Source organism: Ptychodera flava, assembly GCF_041260155.1.
Source record: "Ptychodera flava strain L36383 chromosome 23 unlocalized genomic scaffold, AS_Pfla_20210202 Scaffold_24__1_contigs__length_23054250_pilon, whole genome shotgun sequence".
Taxonomy (NCBI): domain Eukaryota; kingdom Metazoa; phylum Hemichordata; class Enteropneusta; family Ptychoderidae; genus Ptychodera; species Ptychodera flava.
In genome coordinates this window covers 4,947,877-4,973,703 of record NW_027248278.1, presented here as the reverse complement: position 1 = coordinate 4,973,703, position 25,827 = coordinate 4,947,877, and the positions used below count along the sequence as shown (strand labels likewise).

At 37.1% G+C, this 25,827-nt stretch overlaps 2 protein-coding genes across 2 annotated transcripts; both read left to right on the top strand.

Annotated features, from left to right (window-relative positions):
* The first annotated feature begins 315 nt into the window (after positions 1-315).
* Positions 316-15,918, top strand: LOC139124530 (hepatoma-derived growth factor-related protein 2-like). Its single transcript, XM_070690667.1, has 9 exons — positions 316-623; positions 1,840-1,916; positions 2,408-2,543; positions 3,725-3,895; positions 7,363-7,437; positions 8,433-8,585; positions 9,480-9,663; positions 14,604-14,715; positions 15,367-15,918. Exons 1-9 carry the CDS (start codon positions 552-554, stop codon positions 15,710-15,712), a joined length of 1,326 nt encoding a protein of 441 aa, XP_070546768.1. The 5' UTR covers positions 316-551; the 3' UTR covers positions 15,713-15,918.
* A 608-nt stretch (positions 15,919-16,526) lies between these two features.
* Positions 16,527-25,827, top strand: LOC139124531 (lens epithelium-derived growth factor-like). Its single transcript, XM_070690668.1, has 7 exons — positions 16,527-16,623; positions 19,335-19,384; positions 20,025-20,095; positions 20,484-20,585; positions 21,417-21,585; positions 22,178-22,667; positions 24,008-25,827. The coding sequence occupies exons 1-7, from the start codon at positions 16,553-16,555 to the stop codon at positions 24,207-24,209; spliced, it is 1,155 nt and encodes a 384-aa protein (XP_070546769.1). The 5' UTR covers positions 16,527-16,552; the 3' UTR covers positions 24,210-25,827.

Below are 25,827 nucleotides of genomic sequence, written 5' to 3'. Positions count from 1 at the left end.
ATCTGTGTTATTAGAAATATGTCAGTGTGAATATTATTAGGCGATCAACCTTTTTGCACTACCTGATAACTGAAGCTGTCTGATACGTATGGCGTGGCGCCCCTCGTCTGCTGCGAGCGAGGGTGAGGTCAAACGCGTCAGGTCACTTGAGTTTATTCTATTGATTAATTCCCGTTCTGCGCTTGGATTAGGAATAGGGTGAATTCTAAAATATGTTTTATTTGCTAACTAAATGTTTAATTGTGTCTTAAATATTTCTGGACAGGGAAAGCATAATGTGGAGCGCCAAAACAGTCAGGTCAAAGGTCACAAAGCATCAGCAGCCTTTGCAAAATGGCGTCTGTACCCTGATAGACATTTGGATTCTCCAAAAAATCGTACAACAATCGCTACATTTTCCTCAAAATCGTGACCTGAAGCATTTAGGTGGTGTTTTTAGGGCTTAAACTCCGGATTGACTCAGCTGAGCGTATTAGAAGATCGCGATTTTTTGCAATTGTCCAGTTAATTTCACGTTCGCAGGGTTTCGAGTTTCGGTTCATTCAGGCAACATGGCGCAACGGTTCAAACCAGGTGACAAGGTATTTGCCAAAATGAAAGGGTACCCACACTGGCCTGCCAGGGTAAGTACGCGTTTCTCTGCCTTTGATATAACAATTACAAATACCTCTTTCATATCCATACCGCCTTTGTAACCAAGAGTCTTCAAATATATGTTCCTTGATTAATGTATTTGAAATTATTTCATGCCACTTTGTATGTTATGCTCCTCTGCTTTAGCAGAAAACCATGTTTTCAGTGTGTAGTTGTCCATAACTCTCTGGAAGTGTATTTTCATCGCATGATCCATTTCACTTACGTCGTGCCGGTAGTTTTGTGATGCCATTATTCCATTCTTGGTTCTGAAACATTCGCGCATAGTCACAACTTATGCAAGGACGTAAATATACTAATACTATTGACTTTAGAAATGTGGTACAAGAGAAGCTTGTCTTCGGCTTAAAAGTATACTGGTATATTTCTGGAAACAGTATCATTTCCCAGCCCTTTAACAGTGATGCAGAGTCATGCATAAAATTGCTGCTTTAAAATTGTAGATTCATTTTTGGCACGCCACGACAGTGCCGTCAGGACAATCTAGAGTGTATGGCAGAGTATTCTCACTGTAAGATGAACAATAATAAGTGCACAAGTACATGAACGTACAGTTCTTGTGCCAGTAATGTTGTTTTTGATACATTGCACTGGGCAAATTGCATTCAAAATGGACAACAATCTGTGGAGGAAGTTCGTAGAATGTGACATACACAGATTGCTTGTTGTGTTTTGATCTATTTTGGTCTCAGTGTCCTATATTTAGCCCCAGCAACAGGTGTGTGTTTTGAATCATAGATACTGGAAAAAAAGAAAACGCTCATATTGCAGTAGCTATCAGGCTCCCAAAAATACATGTATCTAGTGATTGCTGAAACAGTTTGTTTGAAGTTTAAATTGCTGTCAGGTTTATGAACAATAAAAATTACAAAAGGAAGTGAGAAAGTGTGATTGAGTATGACTTACAATTACCTACTGTGTGTATGGCTTCCTTGGAGAAACCTTCAAATGTAGGTCAAGCAAATTTTTTGAACCGAAAAGCTGCTAAATGCCCTCCCCTTGATGGAATGACTCAATGAGTTTCATTTATGACATGCATGCATCAATTATCTATAGCCCCTCCCCACAGCAGATAGTAATATTGCTGTTGGCTATTGTTACAGGCTGTTTTGCATTCCCTTTTTGCATACATGTATGTGTGATTTTTTATATTCTCTTGTTTTCTCAAATATTCCTGACCAACAGATTGATGATATTCCAGAAGGTGGAGTCAAGCCTCCAGCAAATAAATATCCCATTTTTTTCTATGGAACCCATGAAACGTAAGTGTATTGCTCTTTCAATAATTACAGTACATTAATCACCAATTGAAGGGTTTTCTATTTGGGGAATTTTAGGGATGGGCCATCCTTCTGTTTTTGGAGCAGTCTATTTGTGTGTTAATAACTTCACAAAAAGAATACAGTTTCACAACAAAAAGATATGCAAGTAATGCATTTCTATGTAAAGTGGTCGCCCATCTGTTTTTCCAACCTATGGAAGACACTGAATCATGTGTTCAAAAGTAATTTATTGAACCTTCAAAAGTTTCCCCAGGTGCATTAGTGAATTTTTTACACACCAAAAAATCATCTAATTTTCAAATGAAGTATACAGTACGCATATCGCATAGCCAGTTGCTCGCATCCTCATTGCATCGCACCAGCAGCAATTGATAAGCCTCGGCAACGCTAGTGATACATAGCTAGCACAGACTGCTTGTTCTTATGGTGTACATATGTAAACATCTTTCAATTGTCTTCTATCCTTCCAGGGCATTTCTAGGAGCCAAAGAACTGTTTCCATATGAAAAGCACAAAGACCAGTACGGCAAACCAAACAAAAGACGTGGTTTTAATGAAGGACTTTACGAGATAGAGCATGAACCAAATGTCAAGTTCCAATCTGCAGTAAGTATTCAACAGATATATTTCTGTAAAAAGTGCTTGTTTTCATCAATTTTTCTTGTTTTCAGATTAAACATGCCAATCGAAGCAATAGAGCTGTCCTGAATCTGCAGACTTTTGGTACCCAGAAATACCAGATTGATACATACCAGTGTGCAGAGAAGGACAAATATTTATCGACCGATTCAGATGTAGTGTTTTATCTAGACAGGGGGATTAGAGATTCCCTCTCTGTTGACAGGTTGTTGGCACCCCCTAGTAATTTGTCGAGGGGAACCAGCCCCCATGAAATGGTGCCAGTTACACCATACCTGTAGAACACATGAACTGGTGAAATCCCCCTAATTGTTCTGGTAAAGGGGAATTCTCTCTGTTGATGCCATCCTGGATGAAACACTTACATTGGTGTAGTATTTGCACTGGAGAGACAAATACAGTGGCTTCATGATGAGAAAAAAACCCGCCAGTCGTTTAATTTGATATCTGAGTGAGAGGGGTTGTCACAATGTGCACTTGTTGAGAAAATGGTACCAGCTGTTTCTTTTAGCATCAAATGCAAGAAGAATGCCAGTAACAGACCTAATGTCTCTCACCTGCTGTCTGTCTTCTCTGGTCCTCCCACTTTACCTATCTATATTTGTACTGCCCTTGTCAAAATATACAAAAATTTGGATACTTGACATCTCGAGCTAAAGACTATTACGGTATATTTCTCAATGTGTGAACACTAACTCCATGACTGTTCAACTGAAAGTTTTCACGTAAGCAAGACAGTATTTGATTTGCTGCAACCTAGTCACATGTATGCTCATGATAAACTAATAACATATCTCGATACATGGCATCATCATGCTCAGTATCATACTGCAAGGTCAACCTTCGATCTCGAAGGGGTAACAACCAACATGCATGGTTGGACGATTGCACCCTTTTTTCTGATAGAAAGATATAAATTAAAAGTATATACCTGAATTTTTCCTGTACTAAACCACTGATACTTTTTGGCCCAAGGCTCATACCAGCCTGTAGTGCAATGTTTGCTAGCATCGCAAGTTGATCTGTCGTCAACCAGTTTGCATTTATGTTGGATAGACAGTCCTGTTGTTGCTCCAGTAGTGTGGTTTTTAGTCACATACCGGTAGACACCATACTGAAAACTGTTTTGTCATCTTTATGTTGAACAGACAGAAGAGGAAGAATCAGAGGAGGAAGCTGAGGAGGAGGAAGAGGAGGAGGAGGAGCCAGCAGAGGAAGAAGAGGCTCAGGAAGATGAGGTGGAGGAGGTTGCCCAGGAAGAAGAGGAAGAGAGTAGTGAGGATGAAAGACTGGTCATTGACGAAGCTCCCAAGAAGAGGGTAGGAGTGAATTTTTGAAATTTTTGCTGAAACTGTGAGAGAAAATATAATTGTACCTTGTAATATAGACTCATCTATGATTTCACAAGATACATGTACATGTACATTCATGGTGGAGAGCTGTAAAAGAAACGAGAAAGTGATACTTTTAACCCTTTGCCTACCTGGCCTGTTATTTTGCATCTGCCCAGTCAATATAAAATAGTATTGGACACATCACCATATTACTCTTGCAAAAATTGAAGGATCCTAAATATATATTTTTCTAGGCCTTAACGCTAGTGTAATTTTTTTCCTACACAAAAGAGGTCTTTATCATAAATTATGCAACATCATAGGACATTAAATCTGTAAAAGTTGTGTTTGCAGTATCTGTGTTTTCAGGGGCCTTCAAATGTTCAAATGTTTCTTAAAATGCAACATGTGGGATATGTATCTGTATGCCTCATAGAGTTTAACCAAATTGACGTGATGGTGACAGTTGAGTTGGGAAGGAAAAGGGTTTTAACAAATGATGAAAGTTTGAAACAAGCTATTGATTCGGAAAAGTAAAATGAATGGGAAATTGCACTATTTGAGAACCCATATGAGAACCTTTCAACCCTTTAGCTCCCATGAGTATCACTTCCCCATCAGCCAAGTCAGTAAACAGCAGCATTTAGACAAATCCATATATATTTTCACCCACTTGACTTGGTCTGTTATAGCAGCTTTAGTCTGTAAAATCATGTTTACAGTATTTAATATTTTCAGGGGCCTTCACATGTTCATTTTTTTGTGAAAATACAGTCACCATGTGGGACATACTGTACTCGTCCGAGTATAAGCCCCCCGGTTCGGCAACACTAAACAGCTGTAAACTAGGGGAGGGGCTTATACTCGAGCAACCCCATGTTGTCTGGCGTGGACGCTTAATTTATGCTAATTTTATGCACGATTTTTTTCAACACCACTCGATCTTTCTATCGCTTTCAAAATAGACTTACACATCCAAAGAAACTGATTGTACAATCTCTGAATACAGAAGTGACATTTCGGTGAAATTCAGCGTCAAAAAACCCCCCAAACTTGAAACAAAGACGTCATGTATGCTGCTGATCAACATGTGAACAGGCATGCATTGCCTACACGGAAAGGCAACTCAATATTCCAGTATCAAACTGTCTACATCTTGTGAAAACAACAACATAGAAGTGAAAATTGTAATAGTCACCAGGAAAAGTCTTCACAAATGAAAGGATAATTGCTTCAAACAAAAGAAACTGCATGTTTCAAGCATGAAAACATCGTGGCTGTGAATGAAAATGAACAATGGCCGACGTGAGTGAGACTATTCTATTTAGGCGACGGGGTGAAGCAGGGTCAAGAATCAAGATAGTACTGGGCAAAAAGTGGCTCATTTTTAGCTACTATAGACTATAGTCTATAGAAGCTATTGGGATGGGTATCCGTCCGGCGTCCGTCGTCAGTCTGTATGTATGTATGTATGTATGTATGTATGTATGTCCGTTTGTGAGGCGTCCGTCCACTCAAATATCTTGAGAACCGCAGTACTTACTGATTTGATATTTGTTGTGTAGATGAAAAATATGATTTTGAGAAACTTTTTTTTTTTATTTTTTGATATTGTTGAAAATAGGCAAATTAATGCCAAAAAAGGTGTTTTTGGTAAAAAATCTTCTTCTTCATACTGCTGATCAGACAGCTTTGTTATTTGGTATACAGGTCCCTAGGATAACCCAACTTAGATTTGTTCAAATTGTGATGAAATATGCAAATGTGTATTTTTAAGGAATTTTTTTGTCATTTTTGGTCAAAGTTTGACTTACATTGTATGTAATTCTTGTACTGTAAAAACCCTATCAATTCACCCAGAAAAAAATAATTAATATGTTTTTAAATAATTGAATTAATTAGGAAATCATCAAAATAATTTTAGTTTGGAATTATCAGAAAGTTAAACTTTTTTTGACAGTTCATAGTGAATTGAGGATTAAAACATGTAAAGGCAACTTTCCTGAATCCCAACTTTGATATATTCTGAACCACCATTTATGTTATCTAAAAGAAATTGCTCATAATAGTTTGTCATGATAGGGTGGTTAAACAAATAGAGATAGAGAGAAAGTTCTAATGTCCATACATGGTTGACTTGGTAAGGATAAAATAAGATTACTTTTGGAGCAAAAAAAATAGAGTGGTCAATTAAAAGAGTGGTCAAAGTGATAGGGTTTTTATGGTAAAGCTGGGCTGTAAGATTCCTCATGTGCTATTTATAGCAATTATGCAATCTGTGTAAACAGTGCAATGAAAGTGTAACATGATTCCTTATAATGCTTTTGATGACCTTGAACTTCTTAAGTTTCAAACATTTGTCTCTTTAGTGTGCTTTCTCTGAGTATGTACAGTCTCAACTTATTCAACAGAACTTACTTACAATGTTAATTTGAAAGTTAAAATGTGCTTGGTTAATAGGATGAAACTACTGATATTAAAAGATAACCAGCTCAAGATTCTTTATAACCTGACAGATATGCTGTTTTTTATGACGTAAATCTTGATTTAAGCAAGTCTTGTTTACTTTAATTAGAATGTAATTAACTCTCGTTTATTTGCTATTGTAGACTAATATAGTCTGATGAAATATGCAAATCTGTATTTTTACGGAATTTTTTTCCATTTTTGGTCAGGCCATCCTGAAATGAGCTATCAAAGATGTCCCCTTCATCAATACATGTGTCACAAAAGGTTATTCTCTACATAACACAGCAGAGCTCTGTCAACTGTTGAGTCGCTTGTTTTTTCAAAACCGCTGGTCAGACAGCTTTAATATTTGGTTTACATGTCCCTAGGATGACCTTAGTGAGATGATTTCATACAGTCAGGAAATACTTAATTTTGTATCCATGTCTACCGGTATAGTAGCTTCAGGGACTTTGGCCCTTTTTCTTACGATGCTGTCAAGGGAACTCCAGTTTCCCATTGTTTAACATCTTTTAATAGTTTTTTTATTATCTAAAAGTAATTTTACCAAGTTAAAGAACTAAATATACTCTCCTAACCTTTCTGTATTGGAGTTACACTAGGGTAGGGGCTTATACACGGATGTAATGCATTTTCTAAAATCCTCTGAAATCAGTAGGGGGGCTTATACACGAGCAGGGGCTTATACTCGGACGAGTACGGTATTTTGTTTCACTACTTTCAACCAACATAAACAGAAGATGAAATGTGAACTTGACAGAATAAGGATCATGTTTGTTGTGTGTACAATGAGCAAATGACGGAAGTACAATGTAGTACTAAGAAAATGAGAATAGCACAGAATTTCGAGTATGATTTGGCTATGAATGTTTATATTCCTGAACACTTGATTACATACGTCATTGTCAAAATCATCTGTAGTCAGGAAGTTATTTTGCATTGTCTGTGATAGCTGTTACAAATGTATTGTTTTGGTAATTCAGGGAAAAGGAAGACAGCCTGCCAAGAGACGGAAACCAGCGCCAAAGAAACGGAAAGCTAGCACAGATACAGCCAAGGTTGGTGTACTTGTGGTTTATAAACGGCACAATAATCCAACTGCAGTATAAAATGTTGTTCTCTGGTAACTCCAGTGTTCTCTTAAAAATGGACACTGGAGAAGTTGTGTTATAGAGGAAATGAGAAATGCATATGGTGAAACAGGAATACACATTTCTGTGGTACATTTCTGCACATGGCTTTGTTTGTACTGTGCTTCGTTTGAATTCGCGTGTCCACCTGATTGGTCACTAGCAGTGAGCTAGTCTGTCTATTGGCTGCCACAAAAACTGCCTGATGTGAACACACTTAGTCTGTTATATCTCAGACACAACATTTCATTCAAAACCATCAGTCTCGTAATTTCAAGCTCATTTTGCTCTTCATCTTCAATGGGTATCTTTTCAAGCAAACTGCCTCATGCACTGCGACTTTAATAATAATTCATGTCAATGTGATGGCTGTTCATTAATATTCATGTTATCTCAACTGTCCAAAATCGTACCATTGCTTGCATGTGACAATGAATAGAATTTACTTTTGTATACAAATTGTCAGTACCATTTTACAAGTGGTATAGCCACAAACTGATGATGTCAAATCGCCGTACACAAAACACAGACGCCTTGTAATTATGGCACTGTGTATTGTGTACGACAATTTGACGTCATCAGTTTGTGGCTATACCACTTGTAAAATGGTGCCAAATTGTCAGTGCAGGCTAGAATCCAAGCATCATGAACAGTTTAAAATTTTACAGTAGGCACCAAATTTATAATGTTACATGATAGACAGCCATAGGAATGTGTAGAATATGATCCATGTTGTGTACATGTTGGTGCCTAAGACCTGTATCATGCAGAATGTCAGTCTAATTTTATGGTCAAGTGGCAGGTCTACATTCCCCATACGCAAAATCGGTCAGGCATGTTTATATAGGACTCATGGTTAAATATTGTAGCTGTCATCTGCCATGAATCTTCTCTCTCATTGTTGTATGACCTTTGACCTACAGAAGAGGCCTGCCAAGAAAGCTAAGAAGGTTGAGAGCAGTGGTGATGATGATGATGATGATGATGATGATGGTGACAACGATGACAGCAGCAAGTCTGCAGAAACAGACTATGATAAGGAGAGCTCACCAGACCCTGACACTGACAGTGATGAGGTACTGTGACACTACTGTTCATTAACCCATTTACTTGACAATGTTAATCTTCGTGGTCTTGATAAGTTTTTTATTTATTTTTGTGCTTAAAGTTGTACAGTGGAGTGGCCACACATTTAAAAGGCCACTCTGCAAGGCGACCAATAATGGTTGGTTTTAGTAGTCAAAAGTTACAATAGCATTGAGAAAAAACTTTTGGACGTCGTTTAATGCGACACTGATTTAATGGATACAACTGAAGCCACATGGCCATGTGAATAGTGCTCTTCATGGTTTGTTACTACGTAAGGGACTCTCAAATTTGGTCATTTATGGGGGTTTGACCTCCATTCGATTAGTGAACTTCACTTTCACACTTTTATTTAGTGATCAAAAGTTCTCTTTACACTGTGTATAAAAATAAACAACTGCACACACACGCTGACAAATTTTACTGTAACTGTTTGCACCTTGTTGGTGTCATGCTATGGTTATTACGCAAAGTTGATTGATTACTTGATGTAATGTGGCAAGTGAATACGTATTCTTCAGTAGCTATAGCCAAATGCTTCATGTACATTGATTGTACTCTCAGGCAGACATCAACATTTTTGAACTTTCGTTTTTGGAGCAAGGGGGGAAGGCTTTGATGAGAACGAAGGAATTTTGTTTCTTGAACTTATGCGACAATCTGAGACAGTCGCTAAAGCAGCATGCCCATGACAATAGACATGCAATAACATTTAATCTATTTCGTAATAATTGCATGAATTTTGTCACTCATTCTGGTATGGAAACATCTGTAGTCAAAATCAGCAAGATGGTTTCTGTACATGTACCATACTGTATGCCAATTAGAAGGAGACAAAACCCCCATCTCCTTATATAAAAATCTCTATTATTACTTTGTCTCAGGACTTCAAACCCGACGTTCAGAAGAAGGGAAGGGGGCAGAAACGTTCTACACAACGAGGGAGGAAGAAATCAAAAGACATGGTCAGCTCAGACAGCAATGAGGGACAAGAAGAGGAGGAAAAAGAAAATAGTGATGATGAAAGCGAAGATGAACCATTGGTGAAAAAACCTCCACCTAAAAAAGGTAAGATCTTGTAGATTCTAACTCATGGACAAAATCTAACTCTAACTCTATTCGAAGAAACATTACAGGGAGAGAGTATTTCTGTCTGGGGCTGTGTAACTTTCTTGTTGATGAATGTTACGGCTATCCAGAAACTGGCAATGATTGTCCAGCAAATGTAAAGCAAGTTCAATTCAGCATTTGATAGGTGTTCATTAGCAGTGTGCCGGCTACGCCAATTTGAAGCATGCACGGCAAACCTGCCTGACACAATGGAAATTACAAGTAATCTGACACGTCACTGACGCAGCTGTAAAAAGCCTGCCAATGACTAGAAATGCTCAGCAGATTCATAATTTACACAGGTAACATGTTTTCCTGTAGTTTTTGGTCAAAAAAATATCTGAAAACGTGATTTCTGTAAGTCTCTGCATTGATACTACGTACAGATAGTAAACTTATCTTGCCGATCGATCGATGGGCAAGGAGGCAGCCATTGTTGTTTTCACTGTCTTCTCACTGACTCACGTGAGAGTATCAGGAATGGGGAGAGACATACGGCCATAGAGGGTGTAACCTCCATAAATGTAATAATCTCCATAAATGTAACATCAACCATAATTGTAATAAAGTGCACCCATAAATGTAATATCACCCATAAATGTAACAAAAATCAACCATAAATGTAATAAAAACACCAACCACAATTGTAATAAATGGTAACCATAAATGTAATAAAAAAATCACCCATAAATGTAATACTTGTCAACCATAAATGTAATAAATCTATTTTGTAGTTGATTTTGAGGAATTAGCCCTTAAATATTTATCTATGTAATAAGGAAAGCAACTCCACACATTATTCATATCTTAATTGTTTGCGTTTAGTGTGTTTTGTATATTTGAAAGTGTATTTTACGTTTCCCTATTTTGTGTACAAAACTGATTGGCCATGGCGAGACACAGCTGTAATCTGAGTGTCAGTGCAGTCTCTACTCCAGAGTGGAGGAGACTGTATAACGCTACGATCCTTTAACGCCGTTTTTTCGAAATTTGCCGCACTTTCATAATCAGTCGCCTCAAATTCATCTTCAGTGGATAAATTGTGTGGAATAATCGATAGATTTTCGGTATTCCTATGTTGTCCCACTTGAAGTTTGTTCCTTTGCTGGGATGTTAGGATGTCTAATTTTGTTCTACTGTGTCCAAGGTAGTGTTCGTAATGTTTTTTGACTAGATTGAAATATGGATATATGTTCTCGTCAACATGTTTTGTGTCGTAAATTTCTGTTATAAGGTTGTATATTTCTCTGTTATTTGTTCTGAGTCATCTGTCATAAACTGTGTGATATCACTGGTTGACGAGTTATTTTGACGCTTCCTTATTATGTAATTATCAGTGTCTAGAACTGCTGTTCCACTTCCATTATCTAACAGTTTGATCAGTACCTCGCCGATTTCTGATTGTGTTCTCAATGTACTATATTCTGTGTTTCGGAAAGGAAACCTAGCTGCAGAAAGTACCGTATGTTATAACATTACATTGTCTTAATAAAGTTATTATTAACTCAGGGCATTGATAATCAAATGATCACATGTACAAGTTCAAGTTTATTACATTTATGGTTGAGTTTTATTAGCTCCGCTGTCAGCGACGCGGAGCTTATCAAATAGGTTGATTATCCGTCGGCGTCCGGCGTCCGGCGTCCGGCGTCGTCCGTCAAATTGCCTTCTCCTCTGAAACCACAAGTCGAATTGCTTTGAAATTTTATATGCAGTTCACTTGGGGTGACCTCACTTCAGTTTATTCAAATCATGGTGAATTTGCATATTTGTATTTTTGGGGCATTTTTTGGTGTTTTTGGTAAAAAAATCTTCTTCTCTGAAACCGCTCTTCCGATTGCTTTGAAATTTGATATGCAGTTTGCTTAGGGTGACTTAAATCAGATTTTATAAATGGTGGTGAAATTTGTATTTTTAAGGCAATTTTTGTCATTTTTGGTAAAAAAATCTTTAAAAATCTTCTTCTTCAAACTACCAGTCAGATAGCTTTTATATTTGGTACATATGTCCCTAGGGATGATCTATTTCAGATTTGTTCAAATTGTGCAGAAATATGCAAATTTGCATTTTTAAGGCAATTTTTGTCCATTTTGGTCAAAAATGTATTTCTCAAAAAGTACTGGTCTGACAGTTTTGAAATTTGGTATACAGGTTTCTATAGATGAACTAAGTAATATATATTGAATTTCTGATGAAATCTGTAATTTTGTATTTTTGGGCAATTTTTGCCATTTTTGGTCAAAAAATGTGTATTTCCAAAACTACTCACCTGATAGCTTTGAAATTCGGTATACAGGTTCCTACAGATGAACTAAATGATATTTTTGGAAAATGATGAAATCTGCAATTTTGTAATTTTGGGGCAATTTTTGCCATTTTTGGTCCAAAAATGTGTTCCTCAAAAAGTATTGGTCTGATAGCTTTGAAATTTGGTATACAGGTTTCTACAGATAAGCTTAGTAATATATATATGGAATTTCTGATGAAATCTGTAATTTTGTATTTTTTGAGCAATTTTTGCCATTTTTGGTCAAAAAATGTGTATTTCCAGAACTACTTATCTGATAGCTTTGAAATTTGGTATACAGGTTTCCATAGATGAACTAAATGATATTTATTGAAATAATGATGACATCTGCAATTTTGAATTGTAGGGCAATTTTTCTCATTTTTGGTCAAAAATGCGTTTCTCAAAAAGTACTGGTCTAACAGCTTTGAAATTTGGTATACAGGTTTCTATATATGAACTAAGTGTGATATTTGAAATTATGATGAAATCTGCAATTTTTATTTTTGGGGGCAATTGTTGCCATTTTTGGTCAGAATATTTTATTCTCAAAAAACTACTCATCAGATAGCTTTGGTTGACATGTTCTTAGGGATGATCGAATGTGATATATTCAAAGTATGATGAAATCTTCAATTTATTTTTGCAGCTTATTTTAGCCACTTTTTTCTGGCCACTGCATTGAGTTATCAAAGATTTCCACCTTCTTCATCAACATGTGTCAAAAATAGTTATTCTGTACATAAGCACAGCGGAGCTATATCGGCCGCTAGGTCGCTTGTTACATTTATGGTTAATTTGTTTATTACATTTGTGGTTGCGGGTTGTTACATTAATAGTTGACTGTTTTATTACATTTGTGGTTGATTTTATTACGATTGTGGTTGATATTACATTTGTGGAGATTATTACATTTGTGGAGGTTACAGAGGGCGCTATACTTCCATTGCTGACTTTTTAGTTATAATCTGTTCATACATGCGGTGAGGCACAGCATGTCAACTTTTCTTCAATTTGACTCAAATTTTTTTTTACCTGCCCTTAGAGGGCACACCGTTCATTGGTAACTAGTGTTTTTGTTAAGGCTGGTATCTTGGTTAATGTTACAACAACAAAAAAGACGTTTACTTTGGAATGACTTTTATAGTATTTTTGTGTCAACAATTGTTGATGACTATTTAAATGTTTTTGTTTTTAATGGAGTTCAGATAGAAATAAGAAATATGAAAACAAAAGTTATCTATGAAATTTTGATGGAAAGCACTTTGATCAGAACAAGTGCAATTTTAGTTTGGGAAATGGAATGTAATTGTAATTTTGATGAAAGTAAACTGTGGACGTTAGCTAGGAAAATCACTCCAGAAACAAAGTTACATTCATTTCATTGGAAATTTATGATACGCAGAGTGCCAAATGCTATGAAGTTATTTCAATGGAAGATTAGAAATTCTCCTTTGTGTGATTCATGTAAAGTGTGGGATACATATAAACATGGATATTGGGATTGTATAGTTGCTAAGAATATATGGAAATACATGTATGTTGAAAATATCTTGGAAAAAGTATTGGGTTTCAAATTGTTATTGAATTATAAAATAATTGTAGGAGGAATTGAAATGAAAAGGAAAAAAGATAAATTAGTAAACTTGATTATTTTAATAGGAAAATGGGCTATACATAAATACAACACCTGTAATTTGAAGTATTCTATTCCATCTACTGTAGTGATTAAAAGTGAGCTATTACAGAGAGCTCAAGCACAAAATTTCAAGGTTTTACGTGATGTGATATGTTAAATATTTCATTTCATACACTAAATTAGGATGTCTCTTTCTTTTGATGTGTATTAAAAAATTACTGAAGTTGAATAAATATGTAAATTAAAAAAAAAAAAAATGTTAAAGGTTCCCAGTCATTTTGCCGGAGTTCCTCTCAGTATTTCAGTTCAATCAGATGAGGGGACAGCAGAAATGTTACCAGGGTTTCCGAGTCGTTTACCAATATTCCTCAACCTCAGCAAATACAATGAACTTGTTAATTACCTTTCCAGTTATTGCAAGACGTGGTACAGTAAACTTTGGTTGCACACCTTCGTCTCTATTAACCCTTTCACCACCATGATTTGTCCCAAATCCTTTGTTTTCTATGGTAAAGTTGGACCTGTATACAGGGAACTGGGGGTGAAAGGGTTAAGCTGCTACAGCCACAGTCACCAGTTTTGATAAATCTGCCATATTGAAATTATTGATATACCGGTACACAAGGGATGTTGGGATAAGTTTTGTGTTAAACCTATTGTATTGGTTGAATATGCAGAGTCACATATGGGATGACCATTTCCTTTTAAAGTGTCATCTGTTATAAACAGGAATAACAAACAGAGAATTCCAGTTTTCCTTCAGACATGCAGGGTTCTCCATCAGAGAAATTTGGAGTGCTTTGTCACCCTTCTGTTTTTGGAGCAATCTATTCATATGTTAATAACCATACAAAAGAATACATTTTCACAACAAAAGAATATGCAAATTATGCAGTGTTATGTAGATTGGCTGCCCCTGTTTTTCCAAGCTGTTGACGACACAAAAAAAGATTTTCTGGGTTTTGTCCACAGAAAAGAAAGGCAGAGCAGCAGCCAGGCCAGCAGCACAGCGACGTAGATCAACATCAGCAAAGAAGAAACCAGCCAAAGATGATGAAAGTGACAGTATAAGCAGTCTTAGCAGGTAATATGTCCAAATTTAGCAGGTAATATGTCCAAATTTAGCAGGTAATATGTCCATATTTAGCAGGTAATATGTCCAAATTTCTGTGAAATTTGCCATTTTGTGTTTCAAAGTCTTCCTAGGTCTCTATTGTCCTGTAATTTGGAAAGCCCTACAATGATCAAATTCTCACTACCTTAAATAGCTTTTGTCTAGTGCTTGGGGGTGGGGGGTGGGGGGAGGGAGGCATAATTCGTGACATTGAAATGTATTGTTGATAAAAAGTTGACTTTTTACCTCAGCATGCGTTTGATCTTGAAACTGTAGTTGACATTAAAAAACAAATGTATTGATAAAATCATCGACGGTTACAGCTAGTGACTCTTTAAAACTTTGAGTGCCAAAGTCGATTTTTGTTGCCTTTATACAATATGAAACCAACAATTTCTTTCAGATGTAGACAATTTTCTTCTGATTTTTCCTAAAATTTTGGTCAAAAAGTGTAGCCCATTAAAATTTATATCCATTACGTCAAAAATCATGGAAAAATTACAGAAAAATTCATAAAAGTTGGCAAAATGTTGCCCTGATATTTTGGGAGGAAAATTACAGTGCTCAAAGGGTTAATTAAAGCTTGTTTATTCGTCACTGTATATCTTTTTTATATATCAGTGACTCAAGTGATGATGATGACAAAATCAGCAGCTGGAAGAAACGTGACGAAGAAATGCGTCGCCAGCGAGAGGAGCAGAAACGGAAAGAAGAGGAGGAGGCTCTGAGGAGACAGCGAGAACAAGAACAACAGGAGAAGAGAACGAGAAACTTGAGAAAGAACGAAAGAAGGAAGAGAAAGAAAAAAGGAAGAAAGAAAAGGCGAGTAAAAAGCATAAAGAAGAGAAAGGAAAAGACAAAACTGGCGATGAGAAAGCGGAAAAAGCGAGGCGGAAAGAAGAAGAAAAATTGGAAAAGGCGAAGAGGAAAGAGGAGGAAAAAGCCAGGAAGAAAGAGGAGAAATTAGAGAAGAAGCGACAAGAAGCCAAGGAAAAAAAGAGGAAAGAACTGGAAGAGAGGAAACGGTTGGAAAAAGAACGTCAAGAGAGAGATGAACGGGAAAGGAAAGAACGGAACAAAGCGGAAAAAGACAAACAAGAAGCAGAGGAGGAGACAGAGGAGATAAAAGAGGAAGTTGAAAATGTAGAAGAAAATCAAGATAAAGAATCTAAGGTACAAAATATTTGCCACCCTAATAGGTCGTAGGTCATAGGTCACAGTTCATGATAATGGAGGGTAGACGTAAAGGTACATGGAGCTCAGGTACATCTAAGGTTGTTAGTGCCTTGAAATTGACAGACATAAATTTTTGCTCAAATTTTCCGTAATGAAACTTTGAAATGTTCCCTTTTGAAATCAAGAATAAAAACCAGGGGCCACCACTAAAAATCTGGTACTAGAGGAATAAATAACCAAATATGCACTGACATTTTGAATTCAAATGGCTGTCACACCTTTGTTAACTGTATGGAGAAAAGTTATATTTTGATTTCCCAAAAATGTAAAGTAGTGAAATTTTTATTGACTATATGAGCCGTGCTTTGGATCTACAAGTGGTAGAGCCAAAGCTCAAAACTGCATTGTAAAAGTTTGAGATTCCTTGAGATTCCTTACAATCATGTTCCAGGGTAAATTTTTTCTTAACACTGTATTTATGATTTAAATCCAACATTTGAAGTCGTCTTATCTCAGGCAGATAACAGGATTTTACAGAGAAAAATTACTATTGATATTTCGAACAAATCCACAAGGTCATGCTTTATGCCCCTTCTGACAGAAAAAAGTGAAGGAAGAGCGAGCGAAGAAGATGACAGAACTCGTAGAGAAACAGAAAAAACAAACAGAAGAAAAGAAAAAAGAGAAACCAGAAAAGAAAAAGTAAGACTCAATTAAAGATTTCATTTTCTAAATTCTTCTAAAGCTATTTTATCTTGTATTTGTAAGAAACAGTTATGTAAGAAATATAATTTGTTACTTTTCTAAAAAGTCTAATGGAGCAATGTAAAACATTTTGAATTAGCTGCATGCTTTTTGAGCAAAATGGAATTGAATTGAATTTGAATTGAATGTGTGGGTTCTTAATTTTAAGCTAACAAGACACTTTGGTCATGTGTTTGGATTAGTGGTACCTTAGATTAGCAAAGATTAGCAACCCATTAGCTCTAACTAAATTAGCAAAAACAAGCATGCTGGCTAAAAAGGTTTTACGTTATCAATAACAAAATCGTGAAATGAAGGCAGCTTCATTTCTTTAAGTTGGTATGCGCTTCAAAAGTGAAAGACTTAAACTTTTGCTCAAACTTTCCTCAGTGTAACTTTTAAGTCAGTGTAACTCAAGGGTCACCGTGCCAATTTTGGTACTAGAAAAACAAATTACCTGACATTTACTGATGTTTGAAATTCATAAAAGGCTGCCATCTGTGTGTTAATTTTATGGGGGAAAATGAAATGTGCGATTTTTAGCTCATATTTGGTTTTGTATATGAATACAAAAAGAGCTTAAATGATGAGTCTAAATGTCTGTATATTTGTGGGTATGTGCGGATGTATGTCCGTCACACACAAAGGCTCCCATACCGCCAAAGCTACCGTCTCAGTATTTGGTGTACAGGTAGATGTAGGGGTTGAGATGTGAATTTGTTCAAATGAACACATCAGTGTCAAAAATGTGCAAATGAGGTAAGAAAAAGCGAAATTCTGAAACAGGCTTGAAACAGGCTTACTCCACTGACTTGAGTCATTTCCTGTCATTGTTTATGAACTGTTACATATTAACAGACCTGCTCAAACCATAGACAGTAGAGGGGAGGAAGACCGTCTATGATCAAACTAAGGGGGGCTAGCTGCCTTTCTGCTATGCATGTTGCTAAAGTTGACCTCCAGTACCTAAAGTTTCAGACCTTAATTACTTTTGTCATTCTTGTTTTTCTGGTTTAAATATTTCTTGTTGTTTTTCTGGTTGTACTGTGCAGAAATCATTGTCATAACATCAACGTAGAATTTTCCTGCACTCACAGATAGAAACAACATTTATTGTTGATCTTTGGTACCCATACTGGTATTTACCAATTCTGATAAAATGTGAGCGACACCGTATAATTGCGGTATTTTCTAAAAACTAAGACAGAAAATTTTTCCAGTAATAGCTGTAAACTAAGCCCCCACAAGTGGGATAACAGAAAAGATTTGTAAAAGTTTGAGAGTCTGAATATCTGTCCTGACAGGGGTTTCGTTAAAAGCCGGCCACCGGCCATATGGCCGCTGTAAGGCAATCACGGCCGCCTGTAAGTACCTGAAAATCATGTAATTGTTGTGCCGCTTACAGGAATGAATAGCTGGCAACAAATACAGCATATCGGTATAAGTTTACAATGATCTGTATCCTTCATGTTGAATTACTTGTTTTCAACGCTTTTGCGAGGTTTTCAGTGAAAATTTTGTGGTCGTTGGTTCGCATTGTGTATCGTGCGATACTTGTACAGCTATACAACACTGAACCCATCTGTACAACGTACACAGGTGGTTGGAGGTTAGGGGTCATTGAGCATGTGCAGTAACGCAACATAATGTCGGCCATACGTAGTTGAAGTTACTCAGTTCGGTCGAAATGGAAACAGTTAGACGGGTTGGTTGATTAAGAAGGGTACAGTCGATGGCAATTTCTCAGATCATTTTGACACTTATGCGGCGTTTTATGAATATCTCTCAGGAAAGGTTTCTTCTGAATGCATCAGCAATCGCCCACAGCTATCCGTGGCCGCGGATTGTGTTAAACAACGTCCTGCTTGTCAATGTAGTCAACGTTCGCGTTCATTCTTGGATTTTAATGACTAAGAGCCAAACGTTTGAATTGCTTCAACTCTGTGGGCATATAAATATCAAAACAGAATAAATTGAAGGTGTAAACTTTAGCAGACCGTGACGTTGAGTGGTAGGCTGTAGCCACGGTCCGGAGAGACCGTGCTGTAGCACAGTTGTTTGTGGTTTCATACACCGTACACGGCAATGCAGGAAGTAGGGAAATTGAATTACCAGCCACTGTACACATGTATCGCCAAGTTCGAGACGGATTTCGCGCACCAAAAGCCACAATAATTCTTCCAAAAAACCAACATTGATGGCTCCAAATACATCTCCGAATTCATATTTTCTATGCTCTTTGCGTCAAAGATGATCTCCTATGCATTTTTGAGTGTGGTTTCCGAAGGGACCCATGCTTTCAACATAAAACGAACACTTTTTTACAACAGCCATTCATGATTTGAAAGTAGCGGCACCGTGATTCAGGCTATCTATACTGTTGTCTCTGATCGTTTGAAAAATGCAAATACTTTTTTTAATAAAGTTATCATGTGTGATTGATGTACCGTTTTGTCGAGTTATTATAGCTAATTTGGAACCGTGTCGGGGGGGGGGGGGGAGCTGCCATATCCAAACATCCTCATGCTTGGACGTTGGTACGGCTTGGCGCCTGTAATTTTCATTTGGCCCCCTGTTTCAAAACTTAGTGAAACCCCTGCCCTGAGGCACATCCTACCTTAAGACAGGTGGGCATGATTTTCAAAATATACTTATCATATTTTCCCCAGATTTGACAAGTTAGATGAAAAGGAACTCAAGAAACTTGAAAAGAAAAAATGTAAGTATCTGAAATTCTGAAATCAGCAGTGTACTTTTTTGTAAATCTCAGTTGTTTCAAACTTTGAGAGTATGATTTTCTAATCTAAGTTTGTTCATTTAAAACATTGAAATGGGTATAATGTTATGAAATGTACTTATTTAGGGAAGTTTACTCATTTCACAGTACAGGTTACACTCCCCAAAATACTGGCAAGCTGTGGTGAACTGTTAGTGTTGACAACTGAATTTTAGCCCAGACATGTTCTTTTGACTCTTTTTGTTTTCAAATTGCATATTGCACACAATTTATTACATTGTCAAGCTATTAACCCTTTGAGCACTGTAATTTTTCCCAAAAACTATCCGGGCAACATTTTACCAATTTTTATGAATTTTTCTGTAATTTTGTCCATGATTTTGAACCAAATAGACATAAAGTTTCATGGGCTACATTTTTTGACCAAAATTTTGGGAATAATCAGAAAAAAAAATGTCTAGATCTGAAAGAAATTGTTGACGTGATATTGTATGAGGGCAACAAAAATTGACTGTGGCACTCAAGGGGTTAAGAAAGAAGAAAAGGAAGAGAATATGCTTCTCTTTGGGACAAAGATAATTACAATGTCATCCAAAATGTTGTTTCATGTATTTCTTGGCAGTAAATCAGTTGGAGCAGATTTTAGAAGAATTTCACATTGATATCAAACAGTCATTGGCCTTGGAAAATCCAGTGAGTATAATTCTGTCTTCATTAGAAAGCAGAGGCTAATGTGCAGCATCTTGGAAGATGTTTTCCCATTGGTTGGCTGAATCTTACCGTTTTATAATTGGCTTATACAAACAGACTCCCTAAGTTGCTGTGAATTGTGACAATCGACCAATCAGATATACCCTTAAACAGGAGAGAGAGAGAGAGAGAGAGAGAGAGAGAGAGAGAGAGAGAGAGAGAAAACATTGAGAAGGTGCTATGTGAGAAGTCAACTTTTTACCCACAATGCATTTCAGTATCATGTAGTTTGGCCTTCTAGCACAAGATAAAAGCTATTTAGGTTGCAAAAATTTGAAGTTCCCAAAAAGTTACCAAAATAATTTCTTTTGATATTTTTATTGTGTTCCAGGACAATGAAAGATGTATACGAGCTTTGGTGGATATAGAAAATCTAGACCTCAGTGGATCAGTACTTCGGAAAAATACAGAATTTCTACAAACATTGAAAAAGGTCTGGCTCTTTTTTCCCTCATTTTATTGTCAAGAATTTTCTGAATTTTAAACACTGTTTTGATAACTCTGCTGATGGAAAGAATTGTACCGGAGGCTTCCGAGTTAAGCGATGTATTCATTGTTTTGATAAAGTTTGTGAGTGATGCTTGATAGCAAGTGTGTGTGTGTGAGTGATTCATGAACTCTACTGTGTGTGAGAGGGGTTGCGGTCAGAAAAATTGTAACAACTTAGCTCAGTTATTAAACCGCTTTTTTAGCTCACATTTGGTATATGTATATATCCCAAAGAGAGCTTATAATATATGGTACGTTGGCATTGTCTGTATGTATATGAATGCTAGTATGTGTAGATGTATGTCTGTCAACATTAAAAACTCCAAAACGGCAGAGCGTACCATCTTAGTATTTGGTGTACAGGTGCACTAAGGGGTAGAGATGTGAATTTATTGAAATGAACATGCCTGTGTCAAAAATATGCAAAGGAGGTAAAAAAAAGTAAAAAATCCCGCAAATTGCTAAAACTCTGTAACAGCAGGACAAATTCAGTTAAAACTTGGTATGCAGGTTCTTTATGGTGACTTTAGTTGGATTTATTCAAATTGTGTTAAAATTTTGATAGTTGGATTTTAGGGCAATTCATCAAAAATTTACAGAAAAAGTCATAAAAATTGGTAAAATGTTGCCCTAAGTAGGAATACTTACAGCTCTCAAAAGGTTAAGATTTTGAAATATTGTGGTGTTCAATGTATGTTGAAAAACATGGTCACAGTGTTTAGACACCGTGATCAGTTTTTGTACACATTTTTGTTTCTTTCTTCTGTCAATGTAGATCAGGAAATACAAAGGAAACAAGAAAGTAAGAGAGAAGGCAGAATATTTGTACCACAGGTTCAAGTTAATGTTTTTGAAAGAGGGGGAAGCCAACGACAGTGCTACAAGCAGAGTGGTGTTTGAAAGGTTACAGAGTAAACAAAAGAATAAACAATCAAAACACACAGGTATGTCTTGCTCTGTTAAAGGTATACTGTCACCTGTTCCAATTTTGCCACAGTTACCATGGAAAGAGAAAATCTAACCAATTATAGATTTTAGGCGGGTGGCTGCTTTTTAAAAACAGCGCCCTCACATGGGCATTTTGAATACCAAGGAACGCCCCTTTGACCATATCGGTATGGGCATATTTAGATTACAGATGACTGTCTGTATACCTTTAACTGACCAATTTCTTCAACCCTCTTCAGGCAGTGGTTTTGCTATGGTAGTGTGCGCCTCGGAAGGGAAAGACTGAAACTTTCACTTAAACTTCCTTCGATGAAACTGTCAACCATATTTTCCCAAAGTTGAAATTCAAAATTGCTGCCATCCCTGTGTTGACATGATGGAAAAAAGTGAAATTTCAATATCCGAAAAACTAAGAGAGTGAACATTTTTCCTGTCTCCAGGAGCTTCAAATGAGCCCCTACGAGTGGTAGACCAAAAAAATACTGTAAAAATTCAACTTTCCTTATGTCTATCTATGAGGTGCATTCAACGATAATACATTTATTATTTGGCCTAGGTAACATCTCCATACTATGTTGGCTTTCTCAGGTGACACACAGACGCAGGAGTCAACAGAAAATGGTGACAAGGCAGGTGACGAAACAAACAACAAACAGGAGACAAACAACAAGAAGGAAGCAGTTGAAGTGAACAGTGCAGGTGACGCATCAGTGACGGAACAGCCGGAAACGACGACGGGAAAACATGCTGCAGATAACCAATCACAGGAAGGGACTGAATCGACACACGGAGAACAGGCAGTGTCGGAAGCAATGGAGGAGACCGTTACGAAAGACTCAACAAACGGCAAACAAGAGGAAGCAGAGATCGGTGAACAGGAGACACCACAAACAACGACGGAATATGACGGAAGTGAAGTGCCTGGAAGGGTTGTAAGTGAGGAAGGGAAAGGTGATGAAGAAGAAAGGGGTTCCGGAGATCACGGAATGGAACAAGGAGGTATAGCCGGCGGAGAGTTGCCGATGGAGATCTCACAAGATGATGACAACAATGAAGTGCATCAACAAGTGTCTGCTGGGTAGGTTCAAAGTTTGTTGACCCATGAGTGTGTCTGTACCTGTGAGTCTGTGTGTGTTTGTGTCTGTATTCCTTATAACAAGGCGTGCCACAAACCTAAAGATTATCATCTATCCAATAAATATTTTCTGGGGTCTCCCTAGCTTTATGAAGCAACTTGACCCCAAAGCTTTATGGTGGAATTATAAAGCATTCAGCCAGGGCCCAGTAATCCTCAGTCTTACCCCAAAAGCTGTATGCCATGTTTCCAAGTGCATTGTGAGTGCTGTACTGTTCCAAAGATGGTTTCGGGTTTTTTATTTTGTCAGTAATCTAAGTTTTTCCCTTCTAAATTTACAGCAACACCTGTCTGACTGTTCTACCCCTGATTAAAAAACCCAATTCAATGACTAGCTAGAAAGCTACATTGTAATCCTTTTGTGTAGACAAAGATGATCTTTAGTTATGATGATTGTTGGCAATCCATTCAAAGTATTGTCCTTAGCACTGAGAAGAAGTAGATTAGTTCTCTCAGTGCGTTTTCAGTGATGAATCAAACAGGTCATGAGGAAAGGTAGATTGTCTGTTCAGTTGTCAAAGTCCAATGTATAATTCACAATCTCCCTTTTGATTTTGATAAAAAGGGAAAGTTAAAATCAGCCCTTTCTGTAGAATCCCGGATGAAATGCTGCAAAGTCAGTCAATTATCAGTGGGATTCAAATTCTCAAAATACAGCAACCAGTCACAGTTAAAACACTTGGCTTAATCCCCATCCTTCAAAAAAGAGCTATAGGTGTGACACTTTGCCTTGTTGTGACCCCTCCACACACTTCTGAGTTCATGATGAATGCGCACATACTCTCACTATCATGCATTGCTCACAAACTTTATCAAAGCCATGAATACATTGCTTAAATGGGAAGTTACAGGACCGTGGGCACACAATTGGGTGATTACTAATGATGCAGCTATTTGCATACACTGGGCCGGAGTTTTTGAATTCTCATAGCATCGCTTTGACTGTATGATAAATTTGAATTATCATGATGGGCATTGGACTTGTGCAAAAAGGGGTCAAATGGTCGTACAAGGAACATGTTTTGAAACATATGCATTCTCCTACAAAAAACAGAACATTTTTTCAGTTTATTTTAGACTCAAGTGTAGACGCTATATATTCACAAACATATGCAAAATTCAGCGACAATGAAGACCTGAAACATGGCAAATTTATGGGATTCTGGGACCAAACATGGCATGTACATTGCATTGATTTAGGATAATCTGGCTTTTATATGGGAAAACCCTGTTTAACTGGGGTAAAGATGCCTTCACAACTTCCACCATGTGATGCATTACAGGTTCCAGATGGCGCCCCCAATGAACCCTCCACCAATGCCTATGCCAATGTCATTACCGCCGCCACCAATGCCACCACCGAATATCCAGCGACTCATGCCACCCCCACCAGTCTACCCGTTCAGTGTGGATCGCTCCTTCAGCAACGACGATATGGATCTTGATTCGGGAGACGAGGAAAGTGGCGCGATTCACATGGCGTGATGAAGACACAAGTTGGGCATTAAACCATCACAGATGAACCAAAACAGCACTATTTGTAATTCCTTTCTCGTAATCATTCAAAATGTACATCACCCCACCTCAAATGAAATGTCGTCTCTTCTATGGGTCACTCAATTTGGACTCGGAGATAACAAGTAATAGACTGAACACCTACTCAGTTCATCAGTGCTGAGAAAAACTGCCAAGCTGGTTTAGTGCTACCAACCTATTGTACTATTTTAGTTGTACTAGGGGGTCATATAGCAGGATATTACAGTGCATAATGGGACAAAGCCCTTCAAATTAATATATAAGCATTCCATGTGATACGAGTTTATGAGTATTTGAGTGTCATGTGACAATTTTGTGGCCTTGAACTCTCTGTCAAAAAATACAATCTTTTCATAATGTTCCTTGTGCTCAACAGAAATCCTAAGCAAGTGGAAAAGTAGGTTGTCCAGTCTTTCTTATCGTAGTTAAGGAGTCTTTTTAATAATAAGAAAACAGAAACATACCCCCTAGGCTAACATAAATTTTAGTAATGTTGTTGTGAAGCCAGCATGATTTTTCTGCCTTGTACAACATGTACACCAGACACTATTATTTCTCTTCATTCTGATTCCTATTTTGCAATGCTTTTCTGGAAGTAGTGCTGGCTTTTTGTAAAATATTGAAAATGTCATTTGAACACCAATCGTTAATGTAAAATATTTTTAAAATGCCATTCTTACACCAATTGTCTATGTTTGACCATGCACTACTTATGCCTACATCTCGCCAAATCGATAAAACTCAACTTACAATGTTTTGGAAGTTTGCGTTTCCGATGGCACAGTGAATTAGAAATTCTACAGATTGAATGTTTTGTCAGTCACACTCTTCGACTCTGAGCTAGGGATGCGCAGCAAAATGCAGTGAACGTACGGAATAATAGCATGACACAGTGTTATGGCGTATGTCTTGCTTTTTTTATATTTAGTTGAATAATATTAAGCAATACAACACCATGCCATCTTTAAAAAATTTACGCATAAACTGGACATTGCCCTGAATTACTTTTGACAGAACCAACCCATTTTATCTCAATGTGACACAACCTGCCCATGACTTGCATCAAATATGAACTTGATATCAAACTTTGCTCGTTGAAACCAATAAGAATGAAAATCAGGGATCATGGCCCAAAGTTTGGTACAGTAAAACAAAATACCCAACGTTTACCGATACTTGGAATTCAAAATGGCTGCCATACCTGTGTTAACTCTAAGGGAAAAGTAAAATGTTCTATTTTCAAAAAAACTTAAACGGGAAAAAGTTTTCTTTCTTAAAATGAGTCCCCATAATTGGTAGATCTGAAAGAATTATACAAATTTCATAGTCAGAATATCTGTCCCTGAGGGGGCGCATTCTACCTTACGTAGGCAACGAAATGAGTCAGTAGCTTGCTAGAATACTTTTTTACTGCTGCTAACAGGATGATTCTAAGAATTTTGGACTCCATCTTGAACAATCCTAAACCAGTTTGTTTCTGCTTTTATGTTTTTGTTTCCATAGTGCGAAGGCGGTATCTTGTCATGAAAAAAATATATGACAACATTAAAATGTTTTTTAAAAAAGA